Source organism: Alternaria conjuncta (genome assembly GCF_024043145.1).
Source record: "Alternaria conjuncta strain BMP 0040 chromosome Unknown scaffold_28, whole genome shotgun sequence".
NCBI classification, from domain to species: Eukaryota; Fungi; Ascomycota; class Dothideomycetes; order Pleosporales; family Pleosporaceae; genus Alternaria; species Alternaria conjuncta.
Genome location: NW_026250117.1, coordinates 109,229 through 130,580, shown reverse-complemented (window position 1 = coordinate 130,580; position 21,352 = coordinate 109,229). Strand labels below are relative to the sequence as shown.

The 21,352-nt window shown below is 54.5% G+C and overlaps 7 protein-coding genes across 7 annotated transcripts; 4 read left to right on the top strand and 3 right to left on the bottom strand.

The window, feature by feature from the left end:
• Positions 1-906: 906 nt before the first annotated feature.
• On the bottom strand, positions 907-1,926 carry J4E85_010968 (uncharacterized protein; the record flags this gene model as incomplete). The annotated part of the gene is made up of 1 exon (XM_051475171.1): positions 907-1,926. The coding sequence occupies one exon, from the start codon at positions 1,924-1,926 to the stop codon at positions 907-909; it is 1,020 nt and encodes a 339-aa protein (XP_051321035.1).
• Positions 1,927-4,202: 2,276 nt separating this feature from the next.
• J4E85_010967 (uncharacterized protein) lies at positions 4,203-5,012 on the top strand (the record flags this gene model as incomplete). The annotated part of the gene is made up of 1 exon (XM_051475170.1): positions 4,203-5,012. The coding sequence occupies one exon, from the start codon at positions 4,203-4,205 to the stop codon at positions 5,010-5,012; it is 810 nt and encodes a 269-aa protein (XP_051321034.1).
• A 467-nt stretch (positions 5,013-5,479) lies between these two features.
• On the top strand, positions 5,480-6,257 carry J4E85_010966 (uncharacterized protein; the record flags this gene model as incomplete). The annotated part of the gene is made up of 3 exons (XM_051475169.1): positions 5,480-5,768; positions 5,869-5,937; positions 5,998-6,257. 3 exons carry the CDS (start codon positions 5,480-5,482, stop codon positions 6,255-6,257), a joined length of 618 nt encoding a protein of 205 aa, XP_051321033.1.
• Positions 6,258-7,485: 1,228 nt separating this feature from the next.
• On the bottom strand, positions 7,486-9,205 carry J4E85_010965 (uncharacterized protein; the record flags this gene model as incomplete). Its single annotated transcript, XM_051475168.1, has 3 exons — positions 7,486-8,069; positions 8,120-9,037; positions 9,091-9,205. The coding sequence occupies 3 exons, from the start codon at positions 9,203-9,205 to the stop codon at positions 7,486-7,488; spliced, it is 1,617 nt and encodes a 538-aa protein (XP_051321032.1).
• Positions 9,206-10,332: 1,127 nt separating this feature from the next.
• J4E85_010964 (uncharacterized protein) lies at positions 10,333-13,536 on the top strand (the record flags this gene model as incomplete). The annotated part of the gene is made up of 3 exons (XM_051475167.1): positions 10,333-10,961; positions 11,008-11,989; positions 12,037-13,536. The coding sequence occupies 3 exons, from the start codon at positions 10,333-10,335 to the stop codon at positions 13,534-13,536; spliced, it is 3,111 nt and encodes a 1,036-aa protein (XP_051321031.1).
• A 303-nt stretch (positions 13,537-13,839) lies between these two features.
• Positions 13,840-16,231, top strand: J4E85_010963 (uncharacterized protein; the record flags this gene model as incomplete). The annotated part of the gene is made up of 6 exons (XM_051475166.1): positions 13,840-13,866; positions 13,952-15,343; positions 15,445-15,552; positions 15,599-15,817; positions 15,866-15,982; positions 16,034-16,231. The coding sequence occupies 6 exons, from the start codon at positions 13,840-13,842 to the stop codon at positions 16,229-16,231; spliced, it is 2,061 nt and encodes a 686-aa protein (XP_051321030.1).
• A 547-nt stretch (positions 16,232-16,778) lies between these two features.
• On the bottom strand, positions 16,779-21,194 carry J4E85_010962 (uncharacterized protein; the record flags this gene model as incomplete). Its single annotated transcript, XM_051475165.1, has 4 exons — positions 16,779-17,856; positions 17,905-18,477; positions 18,528-20,519; positions 20,566-21,194. The coding sequence occupies 4 exons, from the start codon at positions 21,192-21,194 to the stop codon at positions 16,779-16,781; spliced, it is 4,272 nt and encodes a 1,423-aa protein (XP_051321029.1).
• Between the last annotated feature and the right edge of the window lie 158 nt (positions 21,195-21,352).

Here is a 21,352-nt window from a genome sequence, read left to right as displayed (position 1 = left end):
GATCCAGGCGTTGGTAGCGATACCGTTTCAGCGACTCGCCTTGACCTGGGCGTAACCTAACGAAACGGATCTGCCGGGTGATACGATCCAGGCGTTGGTAGCAATACTGTTGCAGCGAACCGCGATCGGACGGCTTCATGTCTTCTGCATCATCCACGTGAACCTTCTGGAGTTAGCTGCGCGATCATTAACACAGTAAACATCGTCCTTCACGTACGGGCATAGCCATGTTGACCCATGCGAGGACAATTGAAGTTACAGTGCGCGCTGATCGTGCCCGGGTGATGGCGAGAGACCGCAACTGTGTCAGCCGGGCGTTGAGGGTCTATGTCATGCGGTGACGAAGGTATCAAGCGATGGCATGTTTGATGGAGAATCAAAACGAATATGCAATTGTTTTACGGTTGTTTTGGATGAGTCGTAGGTTGATGATGTTGCGTTTTCTGTGTCGTGGCGGAGCCTTGATGGAGGGGCAGCATGGTGGTGGCTTAGATAGGCAGCAGCACTCAGCCTGATCACCCTAGACAGCGCAGCCTGATCATGTGATAGTGCCTCGTCTCAATGAACGCAAACCTTGAGACGCTCCCGAGCAACTCAGTTGGAAAGCATGAATATATCCAAATAAGTCTACGTAGACGATGCAAGTGCATTGTTGCATTCATCTCGAAACAAGAAGTATCATCAAAACAAGAGCTTGTATCGTTGCAAAAGACCTATGTAAGCAACGGTATGCTCGTCTTCGATGCCTCGCCACGACTTAGGGACTTTGACTTTATGGAACTAATCACTGCATTTTCGGGCTGTGCTCGCATCCGGCCGCAGGGCAGCGAAACGGTCCGTAGTGACATCCAAACTACCATACCAAACAGACCTCGCAGCAACAACATCTACCCCAAACCGGTGTCTTCAGCGCTTGAACAGACTCAACAACTTTCCCTTATCATCCTCACCCTCGACAGCACCAGAGCCTACCAGGATACACCGCATAACCACACCATACAAGATATCAATCATTTCATCCCTCGCAGCCACAATCTCGTCTTTCTTGGCCTTGTACTCACCATTCAACACCTCGATCTTTTTGTGCAAATTCCTGGCGAACTCGGAGTTCTCTCGGGCCAGCTTTGCGCTCTTCGCGGCATCTGTATACATGGCTACCTTCATTCCGTCGTACATGGCGGTCTCAGCTGCCTCCAGTTCCTTGACGAAGCGGTCGTAGTGGTTGACGACGTTACTGTCGAAAACCTTGTGTCCCTCTTTCATAGTCTCGACTTCGTCAATGATCTTTGTGGCGGCTGCCATGCGGCGGGTTTGCTTTTCGTTCAGGGATTTGTAGCGCTTGGTGAGAAAGGCTCCGAGCTGAGCGGCTTCTGACAAGCCGAGGTCGCAGAGCTTGGTGAGCGTCTTGACGTCGATGAGGTATTCCGTCAAGTTTCCGATGCCGTAGCTTGGAGTGTAGTCATTGCTGTTGCTGTTGCCGTTGCTACTGCCGTTGCTGTTGCCGTTGCTGTTGTCATTGTTGTCGCCATTGCTTTTGCCTTTGCTGTTGCCGTTGCTACTGCCATTGCTACTGCCGTTGCTACTGCCATTGCTGTTGTCATTGCTGTTGTCATTGCTGTTTTCATTGCTGTTGTCATTGCTGTTGTCATTGCTGTTGTCATTGCTGTTGTCATTGCTGTTGTCATTGCTGTTGTCATTGCTGTTGTCATTGCTGTTGTCATTGCTGTTGTCGTGGCTTGCAGTGTAGATTTTGCTGTTGCAAATGTTGTTGCCGTTGCTGGTGCCATTGCTCGTGTCGTTGGTCGTGGGGGCCTTTCCTTTGCCTTTGTGATTGGATGAGGAATTTGACGCGTCGGCGAAGGTTGGGGACGAGACGATTGGAGGTGAACGCGGTGTGGGCGCAACGGAAACGTTGGCTGAAGGCATACTGGCAGTTTGACGAACAGGTGAGCGAGATGTATACCTGATGAAACCGTAGACTGAATTCATATTAAGATTTTGATAAAGAGGGGCTCGTTAACGATAGCTTTAGTGGGTGATGTTGGGGTGTAGAACGAAGGATGATGCTGTTGGTGGGTGAGTAGGCGTGCTTCACCTTGGTTCCTGCTCGCTGGCCCACCTGAGTTCCTCCGCCACTCCCTCGTCACTTGGAGTCGCGAGCAATGTGGAAGCGACAAAGGGCGAAACGCATGCTGCCATCACCTCTTGAGTCCGGAGGTTGGCCACGACCCAGGACCGCGCACACTACCAAGCTACCTGTGACCAAGGGAGAGATGTTTGTGAGAGCCCAGTATCTTGTAGAGTGCTGCATATCCTGCGTAACAATGACCAGATCGGCAATGTTCTCGATTTACCATCATGGACCAACGAACGATGTGTGAAAGGATAATTTTGACATCAATGTCGACGCTTGAGACTTCCCGTTCTCCTAGAGGAAAAGAGTTTGACATGGCAAATGATGTAATACTTCATGTGACCTCCCTGACAGTAGTGTCCGTCGAAGTAACATCGACTTCAAGAGTTCGATCGAGGCCATACTGTATGCCTCAGGCACTTCTCACGGACAGCCCTGCCTGGTGTCGTCGGACACATCGGTCTAGGCATGCACCCTGGTAGGCCGGAGTATCACGTAAGAAGCCGAGGCAGGCCCGGAGAGGCGGGGAGGAACGACTGGAGCCAGGGAGGTGGGCTGATTTCTCGGTCTGGAGCCCCCATCTGACGGTAAGCGGCGATGTTGGATCGGCGTCGATGCTCCGCGAAGGATGGAGCATTGATGTGCAGGCAGGTGAGCAGGTGTATGTCGAGGAGGAGTAATCAGGCGCGGGATGTAGGCAAATGTCTCACCGCTATGACTACGCTGTATGTCTGTACGGGTTTGCTGGGAACGGTCAGCAGTGACGTAGTGACGGCAAATGGCGAATTGCGGGGGTTCCAGGTCGCAGCGTGGTTGCACATGTACATCATCTGAGGTCGCATAAGACGTCGAGGCAGGTACAAAGTGCCGACAGGCGTGTGTAAAGCCGAGGGCGTGGACTGGGCTCCCTGGTGCAATTACGGGGTGTGAGGAGAGCAGACATGGTGATGGTTCGCGCGAGGAAAGCAGGCCGACGAGCGCCCATGACCAGTCATCAATACGAGATGGTCAGAGGATAGATTGCTGACGAAGAGGCTGGGTGGGCGAGGAGTGGTCGAGGAAGTGGCGATGCGACTGTGGAAGGCGCGCCAGGCCGGATGAGGAACCATCAACAATCAACAGTAAGAGTGAGGGCAGCGGCAGGGAAGCCGCGTGGGGTGAGAGATCGGCATGCCGAAGCCAAGCCTACAGTAGTCGTGTTATGCTGGTCGTAGGCTAGGCTCACTGCAATCTAGCATGCTATGAGACAATTGACTACCCCAGAGCCTACTTTGACGTTGGATCGATACGTTGCATGTTCTTACCTTGATGGAATCCGGAGTAGGCTGCACGATCTGCTCAGTCTTTTCTCTCTATGAGGCGGGCGGTCATGCTGGTGAGCGCTGGCGGTTGTCTCGAATGTTCGGGCCGTTCAGTGCCGCCCCAGTCTTTATAACAGGTCCGGGTCAGTTTGGTCTGATTGGGTACCAACCAGACGGTTCGCAGGTTGCATCAAGTCGAGCGAGCGACTGGGCTGGGTCAGTCTGCTACAAGCGGCGCGCGCACAGCGACTGTTGAGCAGAAGCAAGAGTTAGCGCTCGCCATGGGGCATAGGCGACGGTTAACCGCTGGGTTGCGTGCAGTCTTGGGCCGTCGCACGCTGAAGCCCCTTCGCAGCGCATCGCCGTGGAGGGCCAGCCCTGGCCTATTGGATGCAGTCGCGCTAGCCGGTGGGCTGGAAGAGGGAAGCATCTACCCAGCACTCTTGGCGGCTTTGGAGCCGCGAGCAAAACTTCGGTCCCTCCCTCGAGGTCCCGACCTTCTTTGTCTCCTGATGCACTAGCCCGTCTGCTGCGACACTGTCCTGTTGTTGTTGTTTTGCGCCTTGCCCTCACGACTAACGGCCGATCCCCCGACGCCCACGACGACACGGCCGACCGCAATTGCCTCGACTGCTGTGCCAGCCGGAGCTGCACACCCCTCTCCGCCCCCAGGAGCCTCAAAGCCGCGTCCACCGCGTCCAGCAACTGCCGCCTACCAACACGCACCACCCTGCGCCGCAGCCACGTCCTGGCCGCGCACGCCTCCAATGGCCGTACTGGAGAGCACTGCAGTCGCCCGCGACGCCAAACCCGCCCAGCTCGCCTCGTCTCCCCTCGCCCGGGTGATGCGCGAGTTCGAGGAGCTCGTCCAGGGCTTCGAGACGGGGCTGCTGCGCTCGCTCGAGGACCCCGCCGCCGACGACGTGACCACGCCCAAGAGCACCGCCCGGCGCGACGAGATCCGCCGCGAGGCCTGCCGGCTGGCCATCTCGGACCTCAGCAACCAGTACACCCCCAAGTACATCCGCCGGTCGCTCGACGCTGCCGAACTCGAGGGCAAGCGCGTCGAGGACCAGCTGCAGAGCCTCTCGCTCAGCGGCCGCGCTGCCGACGACGAGAGCGACCTCGGCAGCCTGCACAATGGCTACTTCCGCCTCTACTCCACCGAGCTCTTCGACCTGCTCGGCCAGCCCACGGAGCTGCGCTTCGGCACCCTGCGCTTCCACAAAGACACGCTGAGCCTGCCCGAGACCCCCTCGCCGCCCCACGTCACCGTCGAACTCGCCCTCAACGACGCCTTCTTCGTCGCCGACTCGGAGGAGACGCTGCCCTACCACACCTTCCGCCTGCCCACCACGCCCTCGTTACAGAACCGCGGCATACGCAGCCGGAAGTACGACGACGACGGCACCTTCCCCGAATACGACTCGTGGCTGCTCTTCACCTTCCTCGGCAACGGCTGTATTAAGCTCGAAGTGCCCATCGAGATGTGCGCGGACGTCTATGGCGGCTGTCTGCGGGGCCGGGAGAACGAGGAAGTGCTCTTCTGGGGTTTCTTTGTTGACGATGACGAGTAGCGTCGCATCACATTTGCTTGGACTGGAGTTGGTATCAAGAGCTAGACAGGGCTTGGCATTGGAGTTGGGCGCAAAGGACTGGCCTGGTCGGCCGCCGGAACGGGTGCTTGGACATGCATTCACGACTCACGAATTTCCTTAACTGTACCTTCCTCTTCTCATCCCCGCTGCGGGGCCATATTCCCTCACACTTTAGGCCGTCAATCCTGCGCGTCATTACATTCTTTCCAATTGCGTTCTGGGCGGCATTGTGCATAGCAGTTTACAGTTTACTCCTCAAAAGGCGGACGATGAGGTAGATGATAGAGCGCATGGAGCGACACAGCATTGGTACTCGATAATACACACCGACGGACAAATCACATGCGCCGGATAAACCTTCTGCCGATCCCTTGCTCTTACCTTTTCTGATGTGCAGCCAACCTTTGCATCTGCATTATCCTCAATTCGGCAGTCCACAAAGCAACATGGCGCCCACCTTGCCCGAAGCAGACGCTGCCGCTGCGAACACGCCCGCTGTCGCAAACACAGGATTCAGGTTGGGCGACGAGGAACAATTTTCAGATGCAAGCGACAGCGACCAATCACAGACGAGCCAGCGAAGCGCTTCCCCGAGGCGAGCAAACGGCCAGGCGCCTGCGACCAAGTCGAAGAAGAAAAAGCAAAAGGACCGACGCAAGATGGGCGCATTGGCTGATGAGTTAGTCGACGTCTTGGGCGACGCCTTCTCGACGCCCCAAGCCGACCTGCAGAGTGGTATGTCACGTGTTGGACATGACGATCTAACGTCTATTGATCCTACGCGCACTTGCTTTTGGCACGTGCGACCGGGGTGAGCGAGTCTAACATGATGCAGGCCCGGTTCAGCAGGCCAACGGCGACCAAACTATGGCCATCGATTCCGACCCTATGGGTAAGAAGATGAGTAAGTTTCTCCAACAGACCCTCAAACGTTCACTTCACCGTCATGCTAAACCTTGTCTAGACAAACGCACCCGCCAGAATCTCGCCAGAATGCAAGCACGCAAAGAAAGAAAAGTCGCTAACCCCAAGATGGACATGTCGGAAGACAAGACACTGCGAGCCCAAATGGCAGCCGCGGAGCGCATAGGCATGTCCTTGGACGCATACCGCAAGATCGGCAGTGGCAAGGGCATGTCAAGAGCAGCCGCACGGAGAGCAAAGAAAGATGCCATTAGGAAAGAACGAGCTGCAGCCGCGGTAGACGAAATGGAGATTGGATAGAAGAAGCTGAAAAGACGTGCGTGGTGGCTTGAGATGAGAGTGCGGAGAAGGCATGAAGCTAAGGAACGAGACAAGCCAAAAAAAGCTGATGCATCACACAATGTTTTCCCATGTCGCACGCTTTCGGACGTGATCTTGTTTTTTTGTTTCTTTGCGCCTGCGTGAGAAGAGGGAACATGCAAGATAGACGCCACTGTCGTATCCCTCCCACCTTCTGCCAAGTCTCACATGTTCGTATCCTCACTTTAGCGTTCGCACCGCAAACTACGGTTCCCCAACCGCTCGCTGAAAGCTAACGTACCCTTTCTTTCGGTCCTACTCTTTCTTCGCGAGCGTTTTCTGTCACTCTCGCTTACCCAGACAATGTCGATCGACTATCGTCCCTCGTTACCAAAGGCGTGGCAACCGCTTCACCGCACATCGTGGAGCAAAAGCAAGTTGGGAAAACAAAAATCGTTCAGTGTGGCTGGCAAGTAGTACATCCTACCCTGTTTCTTGTGCCGATACTGCCCGACAGCGTGGTTTCGTTCCGCGGCGTGCATCAGTGTTTTATGTGATGTGAGGCTCGCAAAGAAGAAGAAAGAAGGTTGTCACAAAATGTAATGGTTGCATGTAGATTCATGTCACGTGAGAGCATGGTGCCGCGGACCCTCTTTCCTGCAAAGAGATAGGGTTAGATGGGTTGGGGGTCTAGTGCCTCCTTTGGGGATGGACCAAGTAAAGGGGACGTTGCATGAGGGATGTCTAGATACCCTGCTTGAGCAGGTCACATGCGTTGTATGAGATATAGCAAGCGTGGTGCAGGCATTGTGGAGACCATATAGGAAGGTGTGGGGAGTGGGGTTGACTGGTGGTGATGGGAGGGCTGAGGAGATGAAATGGTGGAGTGACGTGGCGGAAGATTGATAGGATTTGGGAGTAGGCGTTATTGATAAAGCGCGTTGATACTGTCGTGTACGACATGACTGTTTCAGATCTTCGTAAACATCTAGAAAGCGTATTGTAGAGCGTGCTGCGTAAGTAGAAGGTACCTTCACTTACCTTTGCCACTAGCATTTATACTGGTGGCAATTATCAAGAGATAAGCAGAATCACGCGGTTTGTATCAGATCAAAAGATGAGTATAATTCAGACTTGGATTCTTGCGATGAGACCCAAGTCGAAAAATGTCATTACATTCAAATCGCGCTCCGTTCAATCATAACACTGCCCCGCACTTACACTACCCCTACTCATGCACATTATGAATATGCCCCGCCTCATCAATCTCCACCTTCGCCCTCTTCAAACTAGCATTCCTCGGGTTCGGCGCCTCAAAGATCTCCTTAAGCTCCTCGAGCGTCTTGCCCGCCGTCTCAACAAAGAAGAAGAAGATAAGCGCAATCTCAATGCAAATCCACACAATATACACGAGATACAACTTCCAGCCGATCTTCTCGATGCCGACGGAGATACCGTAGGTGTTGACGACCATGGCGACGTTGAGGAAGAGGAAGTTGAGACCGGAGCCCTTGGCGCGAGTACGGTTTTCGAGACATTCGACGGCGTAGAGGGTTTGGAGGGGGGTCCAGCCCCAGGCGAAGAAGATGCCGAAGAGGTAGATGGAGACGATGGTGCCGTAGGCGAGGTTGTTGTCGGGGGTCGCGGTTGCGGTGAAGGCGGTGAGGAGGACGTAGGCGAAGAGACCGCCCCAGAGACCGCCCATGAGCATCTTTCGTCGGCCGAGCCTGTCGAGGAGGGTGGCGCCGTAGATGGCGGCTAACATGCTGAAGATTGGGTTGATGGCGTTGATGAGAAGTTGCTTGTTGGGATCTTGCGAAGTTAGCGCATGTCTCAGACGTATCTGTATATTCAGAACTTACCAGTAATTCCAGCGTTTTTGACCATGGCTGGCATGAAGTAGCTGACGACGTTGTTACCACTCCATTGACCGAAGAAAGCCATGGCGATGACCATGGCCAGACGGTAGCGTGCAGCCTTAGTGTTTCCTAGCTCACGGAAGTCCCACCACGGGTTGTCGTTGCGAGTGACAGCAAAGTCCTCGGTAATCTCGTGTAGCTGAAGCTGGACGATGGGAGAGTTGGGGTTGCCGTTTCCGTGGTACTTGGCCATGATGGCGATGGCCTCCTCCCTACGGTCATGGGCGAGCAGCCAACGCGGCGTTTCTGGGAAGAACATGATCAAGCCCATGACAATGGTCGGTAGAATGCACTGAACGATAGTTGGGATTCTCCAAGCCCACGAAGAGTTGCCCATGTGGAGATTGGTGCCGTATGTGGTCCATCCAGCGAGAATGTTGCCGACCCACCAGAAGTTGTTGTACATACCAGCCATGGTTCCACGGTAGGCAGGATGCGCGAGCTCGACGGTGTAGGCGGGGCCAGCAGCAGAGGCGATAGATGCGCCAAATCCGAGGATGAAGCGACCGGCAATGAAATGTCCCATCTCGTGGGCTGTGGCTTGAACGGCGGTTCCGACGAGGACGAGCGCGCAGCCGACAGCGATACAGATACGGCGACCGTAGCCATCAGCAAGGAATCCACAGAATGGGAAGGCGGCGATTTGACCAAGGTTGTAGATGATGAAGATGATGCCAGTGCTGGATCCCTCGCCAGTCAACCCGAAGGTGTTCTGGTAGGCTTTCATCGCGTTGATGGATCCCATGAGGGAGCTGTCGAAGCCGTTGAGCGTAGAGACTAGGTAGCCAACGCCCATGATCATGTACAGCTGAATCATGCCTCGAGACCATAGCTTCGGCTTCTCTGCCTCGATAGCAGCGGCTGTATGCTGTCAGCGCATTCTTCCCGTTGTCTCAGATGTGATATTGACTTACTAAGAGCTACTGAAGCTACGTTGGCCTCCTTGACGTTCGCATGCTTGTTCATGTCGTCGTCAACTGCACTCAGCTGGTGCGTCACAGCGCCCATGTCTTCACTCTTCTCCGCCATCTTGAATGTGTCGCTGGCAAGGACTGGAGAAGATCTGGAGGTGTGGAGCAGAAAAACGGGAAAGCTCTCCACTTGATGGCCGATTTGCAACGATGCGCAAGCTTTCCGGAATACTGGGTCTCTTTATACTATACAGGCTTCTCCGCAAAATAAGTAGCGCCTGCAGGTAATCTTACCCCATGGCACCGAGGCAAATGCTCTACCTTCCTGACCCGATGCATGGTTTCTGCTCTGCATGCAAACTGTTGCGCTCAGGCGCCACCCGGTTGGCCAAGTATGCTTGTTGTACGGCAATAGCACCGCATTAGGGGCGGAATATTAGCGGGATTACTGGGAAATTTTCAACTTCCAAGCTCGCTATACCACGATGGTACCAAGGCCAAGTAATAGGGCCTTCTGCAGGGGCGGGCCCAGGTCCAGAAGCAGGCCGGTTAGCGGGCGGACCTCCCAAATTGTACCAGCTCTGGAGCGCCACGCGCGAAGTCTTTACGAAGGAGATGAATCAGGAATTGAGCCGGTCGGTTTGGCATTGAGTCGCGATGAACCAGGCGAGGGTTAATGTGGTGTAGCTGGGCTGGGCAGCGGAGTGCGGGGATGGATTCCTGGAGTAAAGCCAGCCGAGTTGGGCAGCCGCCCCGTTGATCACCCCAGTCAAAGGGAAACCAGACACCTACCTCTGCGAATACAGTCGTAAGAAAGTTAATACTCCTGCAGTGCCTCTATGTGTTATAGAAACGCGTTCGGAAATCATCACAAGCTGTAAAGCGCCTGTCCAAAGTTTTCCAAGGCTCCCTTCAACGGAGTCGGAGTGATCAAGCGAAGAACCCCCGCTCGCGCTTGCGCCCGGACGTCGCCCCATCAACCCCCCGATGCGAGCCCTTCCCAATTCCTACATGCAAGATGCGCCGTTTATTGCCGACGGATTCCCTGGTCCTGTCACCTGAGAAGCAGATGGAACGTCCTCTTGGCATCTACGACATGTGGGCGGACGGCTTCCCTCATCAGTCCAAGTCACGCTGCCTCCCGCAGTACGGCCGCCTTACTGTGGGGTGTCGACAACTGTATCAAAGATAGAGGACGTAGAGCAGTGGTTCGTGGAAGTACCATCAACTTTCAATTCATCCATCATGTCTTCAGGTCAACACCCAGCGAGCGTTCCCGACTGGAACAACCTCGATATCCTCCACAAGAACACGCTGCCTGCGCGCGCATACTTTCACAACTACGCATCGGAGGCTGATGCGCTTAGTTCCAATGTGAGCAAGTCTACAACCCACAGCCTCTCCGGCACGTGGAAGTTCCAGCATTCATACTCGCCTTTTGAGGCCCCGGAAGGATTTGAATCGACCACATTCGACACATCATCATGGAGCGACATTGCCGTGCCAGGCATGTGGCAGCTGCAGGGTTTCGGCAAAGGCCCGCAATATACCAACGTAATTTATCACATTCCGGTCGATCCTCCCAATGTGCCTTTTACCGAGAACGAGACTGGATCCTACGTTCGTAAGTTCAAGGTCCCGAAAGATCTCCAGGACGGTCAGCTTCGACTCCGCTTTGAAGGTGTCGATGCCGCTTTTCACGTCTGGGTGAACGGTAAAGAAGTTGGCTATTCCCAGGGTAGCAGAAACCCTGATGAGTTTGATATTACTTCGTTCGTCGACCTCAATGCCGAAAACACCCTGGCTGTTAGGGTGTACCAGCATTGCGACGGAACGTACATCGAAGACCAAGACCAGTGGTGGCTGAGTGGCATGTGAGTATGGTCCGTCGTCGAGATGAACTGAGACTCATCATCATAGATTCCGTGACGTCTTCCTGGTTGGCTTCCCCAAGGCTTCCCGAATCGAGAACGTCTTTGCCCAGACGCTTCTGGATTCATCCTACACTGATGCCGAACTCAAAGTCAAGATCAGTGCGACTGGCTCTGGCAAAGTTGCAGTCAAGCTGCTGGACGCAAAGAAGCAAGAAGTCGCCTCATCCGAGGCAGATATCAAGGGGGATGGTGTGGCTGAACTTAGTATCCAGGTCAAGGACCCACTCAAGTGGACTGCTGAGTCGCCAAACCTCTACCATCTTGTGGTCTCTTCCGGCGATCAAGTTATTGCCCAACGCATTGGCTTCAGACAAGTCGAGATGAAAGATGGACTTATCAAAGTCAACGGTAAGAGAGTCGTGTTCCGCGGAGTTAACCGCCATGAACATCATCCCACTCTTGGTCGTGCTGTGCCGTACGAGTTCATGAAAGAAGATCTTCTTCTCATGAAGCGTCACAACATCAACGCCATCCGCACATCTCATCAGCTCAACGACCCACGACTGTACGACCTCGCAGACGAGATGGGTTTCTGGGTCATCGATGAAGCAGACGTGGAATGTCACGGCTTTGAGAGTATCGCCGATGCCGCGCTTTCGAAGGAGGAGCGCAACTTGCCGTTCCGTGAGCGTCAGCTTATAACTAGGGACAAGGCCGCGGAATGGACGACCGACAACCCAGATTGGACGAAGGCGTATGTGGACCGTGCAGAAGCACTCGTCAAGAGAGACCAGATGCATCCATCGATCATCATCTGGTCTCTTGGCAACGAGGGTTTCATGGGTCGAAACTTCGTGGCCATGTACGAGCACATCAAGAAGTACGACGACAGCCGGCCTATTCACTACGAAGCGGACATTTACGCAGACACCATGGATATGTACTCCAGGATGTATCCTCCGCTTGACGAGATCATCAAGTTTGGTCAAGACAAGGAAAAGAAGAAGCCACTGGTGCTTTGTGAATACGTAAGTTACGCCATGTTGATCCTTAGTTCTATGGCTCACCGTATCAGATCCACGCCATGGGCAACGGCCCCGGTAACATCAAAGAGTACATCGACGCCTTCTACAAGTACCCAACCTTACAGGGAGGTTTCGCCTGGGAATGGGCGAACCACGGTCTTCTCACCAAGGACAAACAGACCGGCGAGGAGTTCTACGCCTATGGTGGTGATTTTGGCGAAGAGGTTCACGACTCCACCTTCGTCATGGACGGTCTTGTCAACTCCGATCATTCGCCCAACGCTGGTTTGATCGAGTACAAGAAGGCTATCGAGCCCGTACAGCTTCTAGAAGTGAATGGTTCAAAGGCCACGTTCATCAACCGATACGATTTCATCACGCTCGATCACCTGGTCTGCAAATACACATCAGTCTCGTCTTCATCATCTGATGGGGTTACTGGAGATCTGGAAATTCCTTCTGGTATCTCGCCCGGCCAGACCTTCGAGATACAACTTCCAACGATCGAAGCTCGCGAGGATGAGGTCTTGCTTAGCATCTCGTTCCAGTTGAAGGAGGCTACACCATACTTGAAGGCAGATTTCGAGATCGCAACAGCACAGGTGCCTGTGACTACGGTGTCGTCCTTGAAGAAGCCTCAATCATCAGGCAAGCAAGTCACCGTTGAGACACCATCTCGCAACACTCTCAAGATTACAACGGAACAAGCCACGTGGGAGTTCAACACCCTCCATGGCAGTCTCACATCCTGGAAGCAAGGCTCGACCGAACTTATCTCCAAAGCGCCTGAAATGGACATCTTCCGCGCTCCTACCGACAACGACATCCCGCAAGACGGCTGGGACTGGAAGGACAAGCAACTCCACCACGCAAAGCCATTGACCCGCAAAGTCGAGTGGTCACAATCAGGCTCGGACACTTTCAAGGTCACCGTGCACCAACGCGTCGCACCTCCTGTCCTTTCATGGTCCATCGACTGCGCCCTCACATACACATTCAGCGCCAACGGCACCCTATCAGTCCACGTCACCGGCACACCCAAGGGCGAGAACCTACCCCGCACCCTCCCCCGCATCGGCCTCGTCCTGGAACTCCCCGCGCACTTCCAACATGTCGAATGGTTCGGCCGCGGCTACGGCGAAACCTACCGCGACAGCAAGCTCTCCCAGCCCGTAGGCAAGTATACAGCCTCCAGCATCGACGCCCTCTGGGTCGACTACGAAGTACCCCAAGAATCCGCGAACCGCACAGATACCCGCTATGTTAGCGTTACTAACGGTAGTGGCGCGGGATTGCTCGCTCAGTTCGCGGATAAGAAGAGTGAGCAGAGGAAGTTGTTTGATTTCCAGGTTAGCCATTATAGGATGAAGGATGTTGCGGCTGCGGACCATCCGCATGAGTTGAGGAGGAAGAAGAGGGAGGAGGTTGTGCTGAGGTTGGATGCGGAACATCATGGTTTGGGGAGTGGGAGCTGTGGGCCGAGGACGCTGGATGAGTATAGTTTGCTGTGCGAGTCTTTTGAGTTTGAGGTTCTGTTGCAGGCTCCGTAGGTTGATGTCGTCATTCAGGACACAGTTCGACGAGGCGGAATATAGAACAACAGTTCATCTTGTGACGGTATATTCCAGATGTTCAGTTCTGACGAATTTTTGGCTTCTCGTATCTGCAGTCCCGATGTCGGTTGTTGTTGTAGGCGGTCGCGGTAACCTTGCGGGCGTCCTTCCACGTGCGCTACTGCTCTTTCCCTCACCTTCACCTGTCGCGACTGCCGAAATTTCGCCCACTACCACTAGCTGTTTTCCACCTCGCAACCTACACACCTTCTGAATCATATTCTCTCTAAGGTTAACGTCATGGCGAGTGGAACGAAGAAGCGACGAGTAAGTGTTAACGCGACTGCATCGGTTCTTGCCAGTCACGATGACGCAGCTGCACCTCAGTCGGAAGCAAGCTAACAATTGGCAGAAGTCGCAGTCCCCGATCCGCGGTTCAGCTTCGAAGCGCGCACGTGTTGCCTCGAAACGAACCCAACACGACGAGCCTGATCCGCATTCGTCGCGCGCTGGGTCTGTTAGGAACACATACCAGGCGCAGAAGCAGATCCGGTCAACATCGCTACCCACTGGAGACGATTGGGTATTCCGCGTGAAAGTCATCTCGTCTGCGACAGACCTGGGGAATGATCTATTCAAGAATGCAGTACAAGGGCTCGTAAGGATCTGCTTCCCTGAGGGTATCCTCGACCAGCTAGGATCGCAAGTACTAGAGCAACATATGCGCGAGGAAAAAGCTCCGGAAGACAACATCAAGAGAATGAAGGAAGTCTTCCGATCCGAGATGGAGCAGCGTATGGTCTCCATGATTGCTGAGCATCTCGACACAGCTGCCAAAGTCGACTCGGTTTTGAGAAGGATATTGTCTGCCAGCGCAAGAGCTCACGGAGATAACCTTGGGAAGAACATCTTGGGTTACATCACTGCTGGCCTACTCAATCTGAACGCAAAAGTCTCTGGACAATCGACACAATGGCTAGCCGGCGGTGGCGCGGCAGCAACAGAAGGAGAAAAGGAGGAAAGCAGTGACGGAGATAGTAGCACCAGCAATATCTCTGACGAAGAGCCTACGCCGCCGCCACCAAAGGTGAATATATCCAAGAAGCGAGAAAGGAAATCACGACGCGCGCGCTCGAAGACACCAGATGACATCACGGAGGAAGTTGAAGTGGATGCTGATCTACCGGCGACATTGCCTGAGCAACGCACATCGAAGGACAAAAGTCGGAAAATCTCTCTAAAGTGGTATCGAGACGTCAATTCAAAAGAGCTTTCAAACACTGCTATAGCTCGGATCTTCTCACGCACGACCGACCTGTTTGCTTATCATGCATTACCTATCTCGAAACAAAAGCTTGGGCCCAATGCATCACGGAGTCAGATTACACGTGACATACAGTCTGCACTCGATGCTACCCCAGCTGAGGAGTTCGAAGAATGGGCTGAGTGTTTACAAAAGCTGCTGAATGGCGACCGCAACATGTTAGAGCGGCAGGAGATGTGTACATCGGGGGACCAGCTGCAGTCGGCTCGCGCAACGCCAGCACCTATTTACGATCGGACACGTTCTCGCGCAGCTGCAAAAGACCTTTCGGGTGGTATGGTGTTCCCCAGTACTCATCCAGGGAACGTTGGCGGGCCTTCCTATAAGAATACTCTCGTTAAACGCGAAGACCTTGGTTCACCATCGGCACATCCCGACACGTCGTCAAAGAGCTATCCAAATGACTCGGCATCGGAAGCCACAACTGCCTTACGGAGTCTACCAATAGAGCATTCTCATAGTCGTTCACTTGTGTCAGCTGTAAGAACCGTAACTGATATAGGAGCTCAGCTACCTGAGCACAAATTAAATCGGGTCAGTATTCGTAAGCTAGCAGAACTCCACGAGCTAACCACCATCAGTGTCCGATCACGTTATTACTCTGGGGCAAGGACAGCATCAACCCATCTCAGTACATTTCTATGACGGAAACAATCATGGCCAATCTGAATCGCCGAGTCTCGGCCGAAGTGAGAATGACTTTGCAGTCAAAATACCTTAGCTAACTTGTCTCAGTACGTGAGACGTGTTGGACGAGATGACACAGAAGAAGTGATGACAAAGACACAACTCAAAGATGCCATCATCAGCGCCTTCCCCAGACCTGGAAAATCTCTAAGCGAAACTGCTTCCCTGCAGATTATCGAACGAAACCTAGTACCATGGATAGTTCTGGAGCCGAGTGCGTTCCCAGAACTCGCAAATATGCCCTTCGTCTTCATCAATATGATGACGGTAGGCCAGTCCGAACCTTTTTCCCTACATGGTGCTAATGATTTGTAGGATATACCGGTTACTCAGAATCTACTTTTTGGTTCTTGGCCAGCGGCATCAGCGAAGGATGAGCTTCAGACATGGTATAGGCTCTTGGTCGCTCTCGAACAGCGAGGTATATCCGAAGTATGTTACCCTTGCTTGAGAATATCGCCATTCACATTGCTAACAAGATAGGAATCCGCGGCCACTTGTTTCATCGATCAGGCACACATCAGCACTTTTTGCAAGAAAAAGAATCCGGATGCATACAAACGTATCATACTTGAACGCATGCTGCGTCGATTGGCCTTCTATAACAGGGACAAGTTCCCGGAGCTGAAGGCTACGGCAGTGGTGAAGACATGGGAGGAGAAGACAGGATTGACGTGGTGAAACCCGCGGGAGGTCGCATGCGCGGTATAACTTTGTAGCAAGTCCCAATGCAACGATGAATGGTATGGCTGTTGTCTAACCAGAAGTACTCAATCATGGATATCTTCCTGTGCAGATTTCCTTTTGTGTTTAGTCAATGAGTGCTGGATTTCGCGCGGATCTTCAAATACAGATTCGAGATATCCTAGGCCTGAATAATTGTGCATATAGTCGACAGGCCACGAGCCGGTAACTATGCAGAGTGGGTTGATTATTTTCTACTCGTGGGGAATCTCTTCAAAAGTAATCTCATGAGACTTGTTTCACACCCATCAGAACAACATGCTGTCAAGTTGAGAAGCCTGCTAATCTCTCGATCAAGACGTGCGTGCAATAGGCGCTTAGCAAGTGCAAGGCATCAACATCCACAGCAAACTATCACTCTGCGAGGACAAACATCACGAGATCACGAACTAGACATCATATATTATACCAGCAACGTAAACCCAACTTCAACTTCAAATTGTACACAAAACGCGATTATACTACAAGTCTATGAATTACGCAACTAACCCAAAACCCTACCAGCAGTAGAAGCCGTGCTGCGGTCCTTGGTCTCCACCTTCCTCAATCCCTTACCCGCAGTAATCTCACCAAGTAGCGCTCCACGATTCGGTGCTCCACCCGGGGCCTTCATGCTAGGCATTGGGGGTGGTGGTGGTGCTCCACCAGCCGGAGGAGGCGGTGGGCCAGGTGGAGGCGGAGGTGCACCGTTCGAGGGCATTGGTGGAGGTGGGGGGATGCCTGCTGGAGGCGATGTCACGGCTGGGCTCTCGGCACGTGGGCTCTTGTTGTCCATGGAAGAGAGAGGGCGCGGTGGTGCCATGGTGCCGAAGAGCATGGAGGCTAGCTGCTTGGCTCCACCTTGAGTCGGGGCTTCGTCGTCGTCGGACGAATCGTCATCTGAGTCGACAACGGACCAGTCATCGTCGTCTTGCCTTCCCAACCTGCGCGCTGAAGGTGCGGCGGGCTCATTGAACGTAGGCATGGCAGCCTTGTTGGCATTCTCTTGTGTCAGACGGTGGAAGGGGTTCGTGGAAACCTCGCTCGTGTTGCTAGGTGGCGGCGGAGGTGTGGAGACAGTGCTGTTCTCCTGGTTGGACATGGCCATCTTCTTCAAGAAAGGGTTCTTGGTTTCAGTGTCGCCCATGCCAGGGTGAGGACTAGTCACCGAGGACGTAGGCGGGCTGGCGATAGATGAGGGTGGTGTGTTGTGCGAGATCTGGGGCATTGGTGGCGCTTGAGGAGGTGCAGTGTCACGCGGCAATTCCTGGCTGGCGGTAGGGGTGGTGTCTTGAGGCGTGATGTTCTGCGGGCCATCATCATCCGACGACTCGTCATCGTCGAGCGCCTCAAGCTGCATCTGTAGCTGACGTTCGCGTTCACGAGCAGCTTCGATCTCCGCACGCTGAGCAGCCAGTCGGGACTCCTTCTCCTTGGCGTCCTTCGAAGCAGCCGCTCTGCGCTTCTTCTCTTCGGCCTTCTTGAGTTTGCCCTGCTGGACTTGCTCTTCCAGGGCGCGAAGCCTGGCTGAAGCGGACTCGCGCTCCTTGGCCAATTCGTCCTCTTGTCTGCGTTCCTCATCTCTGATGTTTGTTAGTGTAATTTCAAGCTATGTATCGAGGTATACGTACTCCATGCGCTTCGTCTCGGCTTCTTGGGCCTCCTGCTGTTCGCGGATAGCCTTCTCAGCCATGTCGTTATCTGCCTTCTTCGACTCTGCTTCCGCTTGCTGAACGTCGTGCTGCGCAACCTCGTTCTTGTTCTTGCGCGAGGCCGGCGGTGGGGGTGCTGGCTTCTTGCCACTGCTCTTGGATGGAGCGGGTGGTGCAGCGGATTCGTCGTTAAGACGTCTTTGACGCTCTTCCTCGCGACGCGCATCCTCTTCTTCAGCCTGGCGTAGCTTCTCTTCACGCTCCTTCTTCTCCCGATCGGCACGTTGTTGGGGTGTCTCACCAGCCTTTACTGGAGCTTTAATGCCCAGAGCAGCGAGACGCTCAGCCATTCGCTGCTCAGCCTGCTGTTTGATGAAGGCCGCACGTTCCTCTGGAGTCTTGTATGCAGAGTACGAGCCGCCAGCAGGCGTAGTTGTTGATGCGCGAGGAGGGGGCTCGACACGACCAGCCGGACTCTCATAGCGTGATGACGATGGTCGGTTGTCCTCTACACGAGCAGCTGATCTAGACCTGTAGTTGTCGCGAGATGAACTGTACGGAATTAGCATGATGCCTCTTGATACTAATCGAATAATACTTACTCGTCTTTGCGGATACGCGAAGCGCGACTGCTGCGCTGTAGATCAAAGATGAAGTCCTTAACGTCATCTTCAACGCCCAGAGCCTCCTCCCATCTACGACGTTCGTGTTCGCTTGTGTTGTCGTGTCCTCCTTCTTTCAGGCTCGACTCCAGACCCCTTGTGTATTCATTCACGCTGTCTTCGACGTCGCGGATCATGCGCTCATTGTTTTCTCTTTCTGCTCGGATGCGCGAAGTCTCCTTCTCCAAGCGCTCAGTTGCTGCGCCCGTGTCGTCACTGGCAGGGGCAGGCCTTCCTGTCAAGGCAGCAGAGCGTGCTTGCATCATAGCCTTGGCGCGGGCTTTCAAGCGATCCGATTCAGTTACTGCACCGCCAGGTCCAGTGCCCACGATGGTGGATGCAGATCCGGGATGCGCTTTGGCGTCTCTGAGTCTAAAGAGTTCGAGCTGGGCGTCTGCGATTTCACGCTCAGTCCGGCGCACGTTGGACGCGAGTTCAGGCAGGCGATCAGTCAAGGTCTGGAGTTGGCGCTTCAGGGCACGACGCTCCGCATCCGAGTCAGTTGATCTCAACGAAGCCTTAGGGTGAGCATCAATGTCCTCTTGCACCCTGCGAATGCGGCGATAGAGATCTTCAGCCTCTCGGCGATCTCGACGATCGAGCGCATCGTCTTCGTCAGCGGCGTTCTCGTCTTGTGTGTCCATGGCATCCAACAAGATCTGCTTCTCTTTGACAGACTTCCTGAGCTGGTCAAGGGACATTTCATCAGACCGCTCAGAGGATGGTGAAACCGGCTGCGCTGGTGAAGGTGAGCGACCACCACCTCCAAGGCGATGTCTAGCGCTCGACTTGTAGCCTACGTTATCGTCATTGTTACGGAATACCGTAGCATCCTTTCGGCCACCAGCTTGTGGGCTACCAGCACGGAACGAGTGGGACTTCAGGTAGCTGACGCCAGTGCGCTGGGGCTGGAGGAAGGCACCAGAGTTCTTCCTGTCCTCGGCATCTCCACGCAGCAAGTTCTTCATTGCACCAATAGAGTCGTTGATGTTGCGCGTGGAAGGGGGGACCAACTCCGGGGGGAGACGGGCTGGAATGGGGTAGCCGTTGAGCTTACGGTAGATCAAATGCATAGCAACGGCGAATTGGTCCAAATCAAGACGACCCCTATCAGCAGAATCGGCAAGTGTCCATATGCGCTCCAAATCTGGCTTGGGCAATCCACTCTGTCCAAAGATTTCAAGAGCTTGAGCTCCGCTAATGTAACCCTTGGTCATGCCGTCCCAGGCCTTGAAGGTGTCATCGTACAGCTTCTTCTCTCCCTTTGTAATAGCCCACGGAATGGTCGCGTTGCCGGTCAAACCAGCAGTCGTATGGTTGCCGCCCTCTCGGCCCGTCTGGGGCATCATTCGTTGCGCCAAAGCCTCGATGTTTGGTAGCCCGGTGGCGGGGGTGTTTGCTAGGCCCCATTGACCAGGCATCCCCGTCGGCTGAGCATTGAGAGGAGCCATGCCGGTCTGGTTGGGTGCGAGATTTGAGCCGAATCCAGTGGGCATAGGAGGCATCGGCGGACGTGGTCCGTTGTAACCGCCTGGAGCCTGCCCGAAGCCAGTGGGCTGTGGATGCATACCCGTGGGCTGCTGGCCGAAACCCGTAGGCTGTGGTTGCATGCCTGTTGGTTGCTGTCCGAATCCAGTCGGCTGTGGGGCTAAGGAGCCTAACAACTGGCTGTTTGAAGGTTGTGGCTGCGGCTGCTGAATTGTAGGAGGCTCGTTGAACTTGGGGGCGTTGGTGGCCGGCGTTTGGCGGTTCGACGATTCGTCCACGACTCCAAACGATATAATGTCAACCATGCTAGAGACCTCATTCTTGACTCGTTCGGGGAGGGAGTTGGGCAGATCCTTTCCGGTCAGCTTGAGATTGCACAAGTACATGGCGAGGGCGAATTCGGGGAAGAGGAGCTGGCCAGACTTGGTCGTGTCCGCAAGGGTCCTGCATCTGTTAGAATCGGGCCACGTATGCGATTTGTGTAACATACCAGATATGCGAAAGCGCGTCCCCAGATAGCTTGGAGCGCATCAGGAGATCCCGCGCCTGGTCTCCCGACAGAGCCTGGGAGTCTCCCACGGCCGACTTGAACAGTTGCTCGAACTTGGCCTGGTCTTGCGCCGTGATGAAGGAAAGCCTTATGCTCGGGATCTTGCTGCTCTTGGCCGGAACGGGCGGTGGCACGGAAGACGCAGAGTTGCCGCGGAATGAATCAGCCATCTGCGCCGATGTCATGCCTGTGGGCTGCGGCCGCTGCGGTTGGGCAGGCGGTTGCTGCTGCTGCTGTGGCGGCGGCGCGCCAGTCTGGAAGGGCATTTGCTGGGGAGCCTGCTGCTGTTGTTGGAATTGCTGGCTCTGCTGCCCTGGGAAGCCCGTGTACTGCGGTTGCTGCGGTTGCGGCTGCTGTCCGAAGCCCTGCGGCTGGCCCGGGAAGCCAGTAAACTGTTGCTGCATTGGTTGCATTGGACCTCCTCCAAATCCCGTTGGCTGAGGTGCCAGTCCGCCCTGGAAGCCGCCGGGCTGCTGGAAGGGCTGCTGTGGCTGCTGCTGCCCATACTGAGGCTGCCCCGGTCGGGCACTGTTCCCACCCCCTAAGTACGAGTTGGACCCAGAGAACATGGTGGGCGAGGTGTCGCGGGTCGATTAGAAAAGGAGAGATGCGCGCATGCGGTGGGAGAATTAGAAAGGTCTAAGGAGCGCGCGCAGGCGGGAATGGTGAAAGGTGGAATGGGGTTGGTTGCGAGTCTGTGCAGCTCGCAGCCCTGGAGATCCATGGG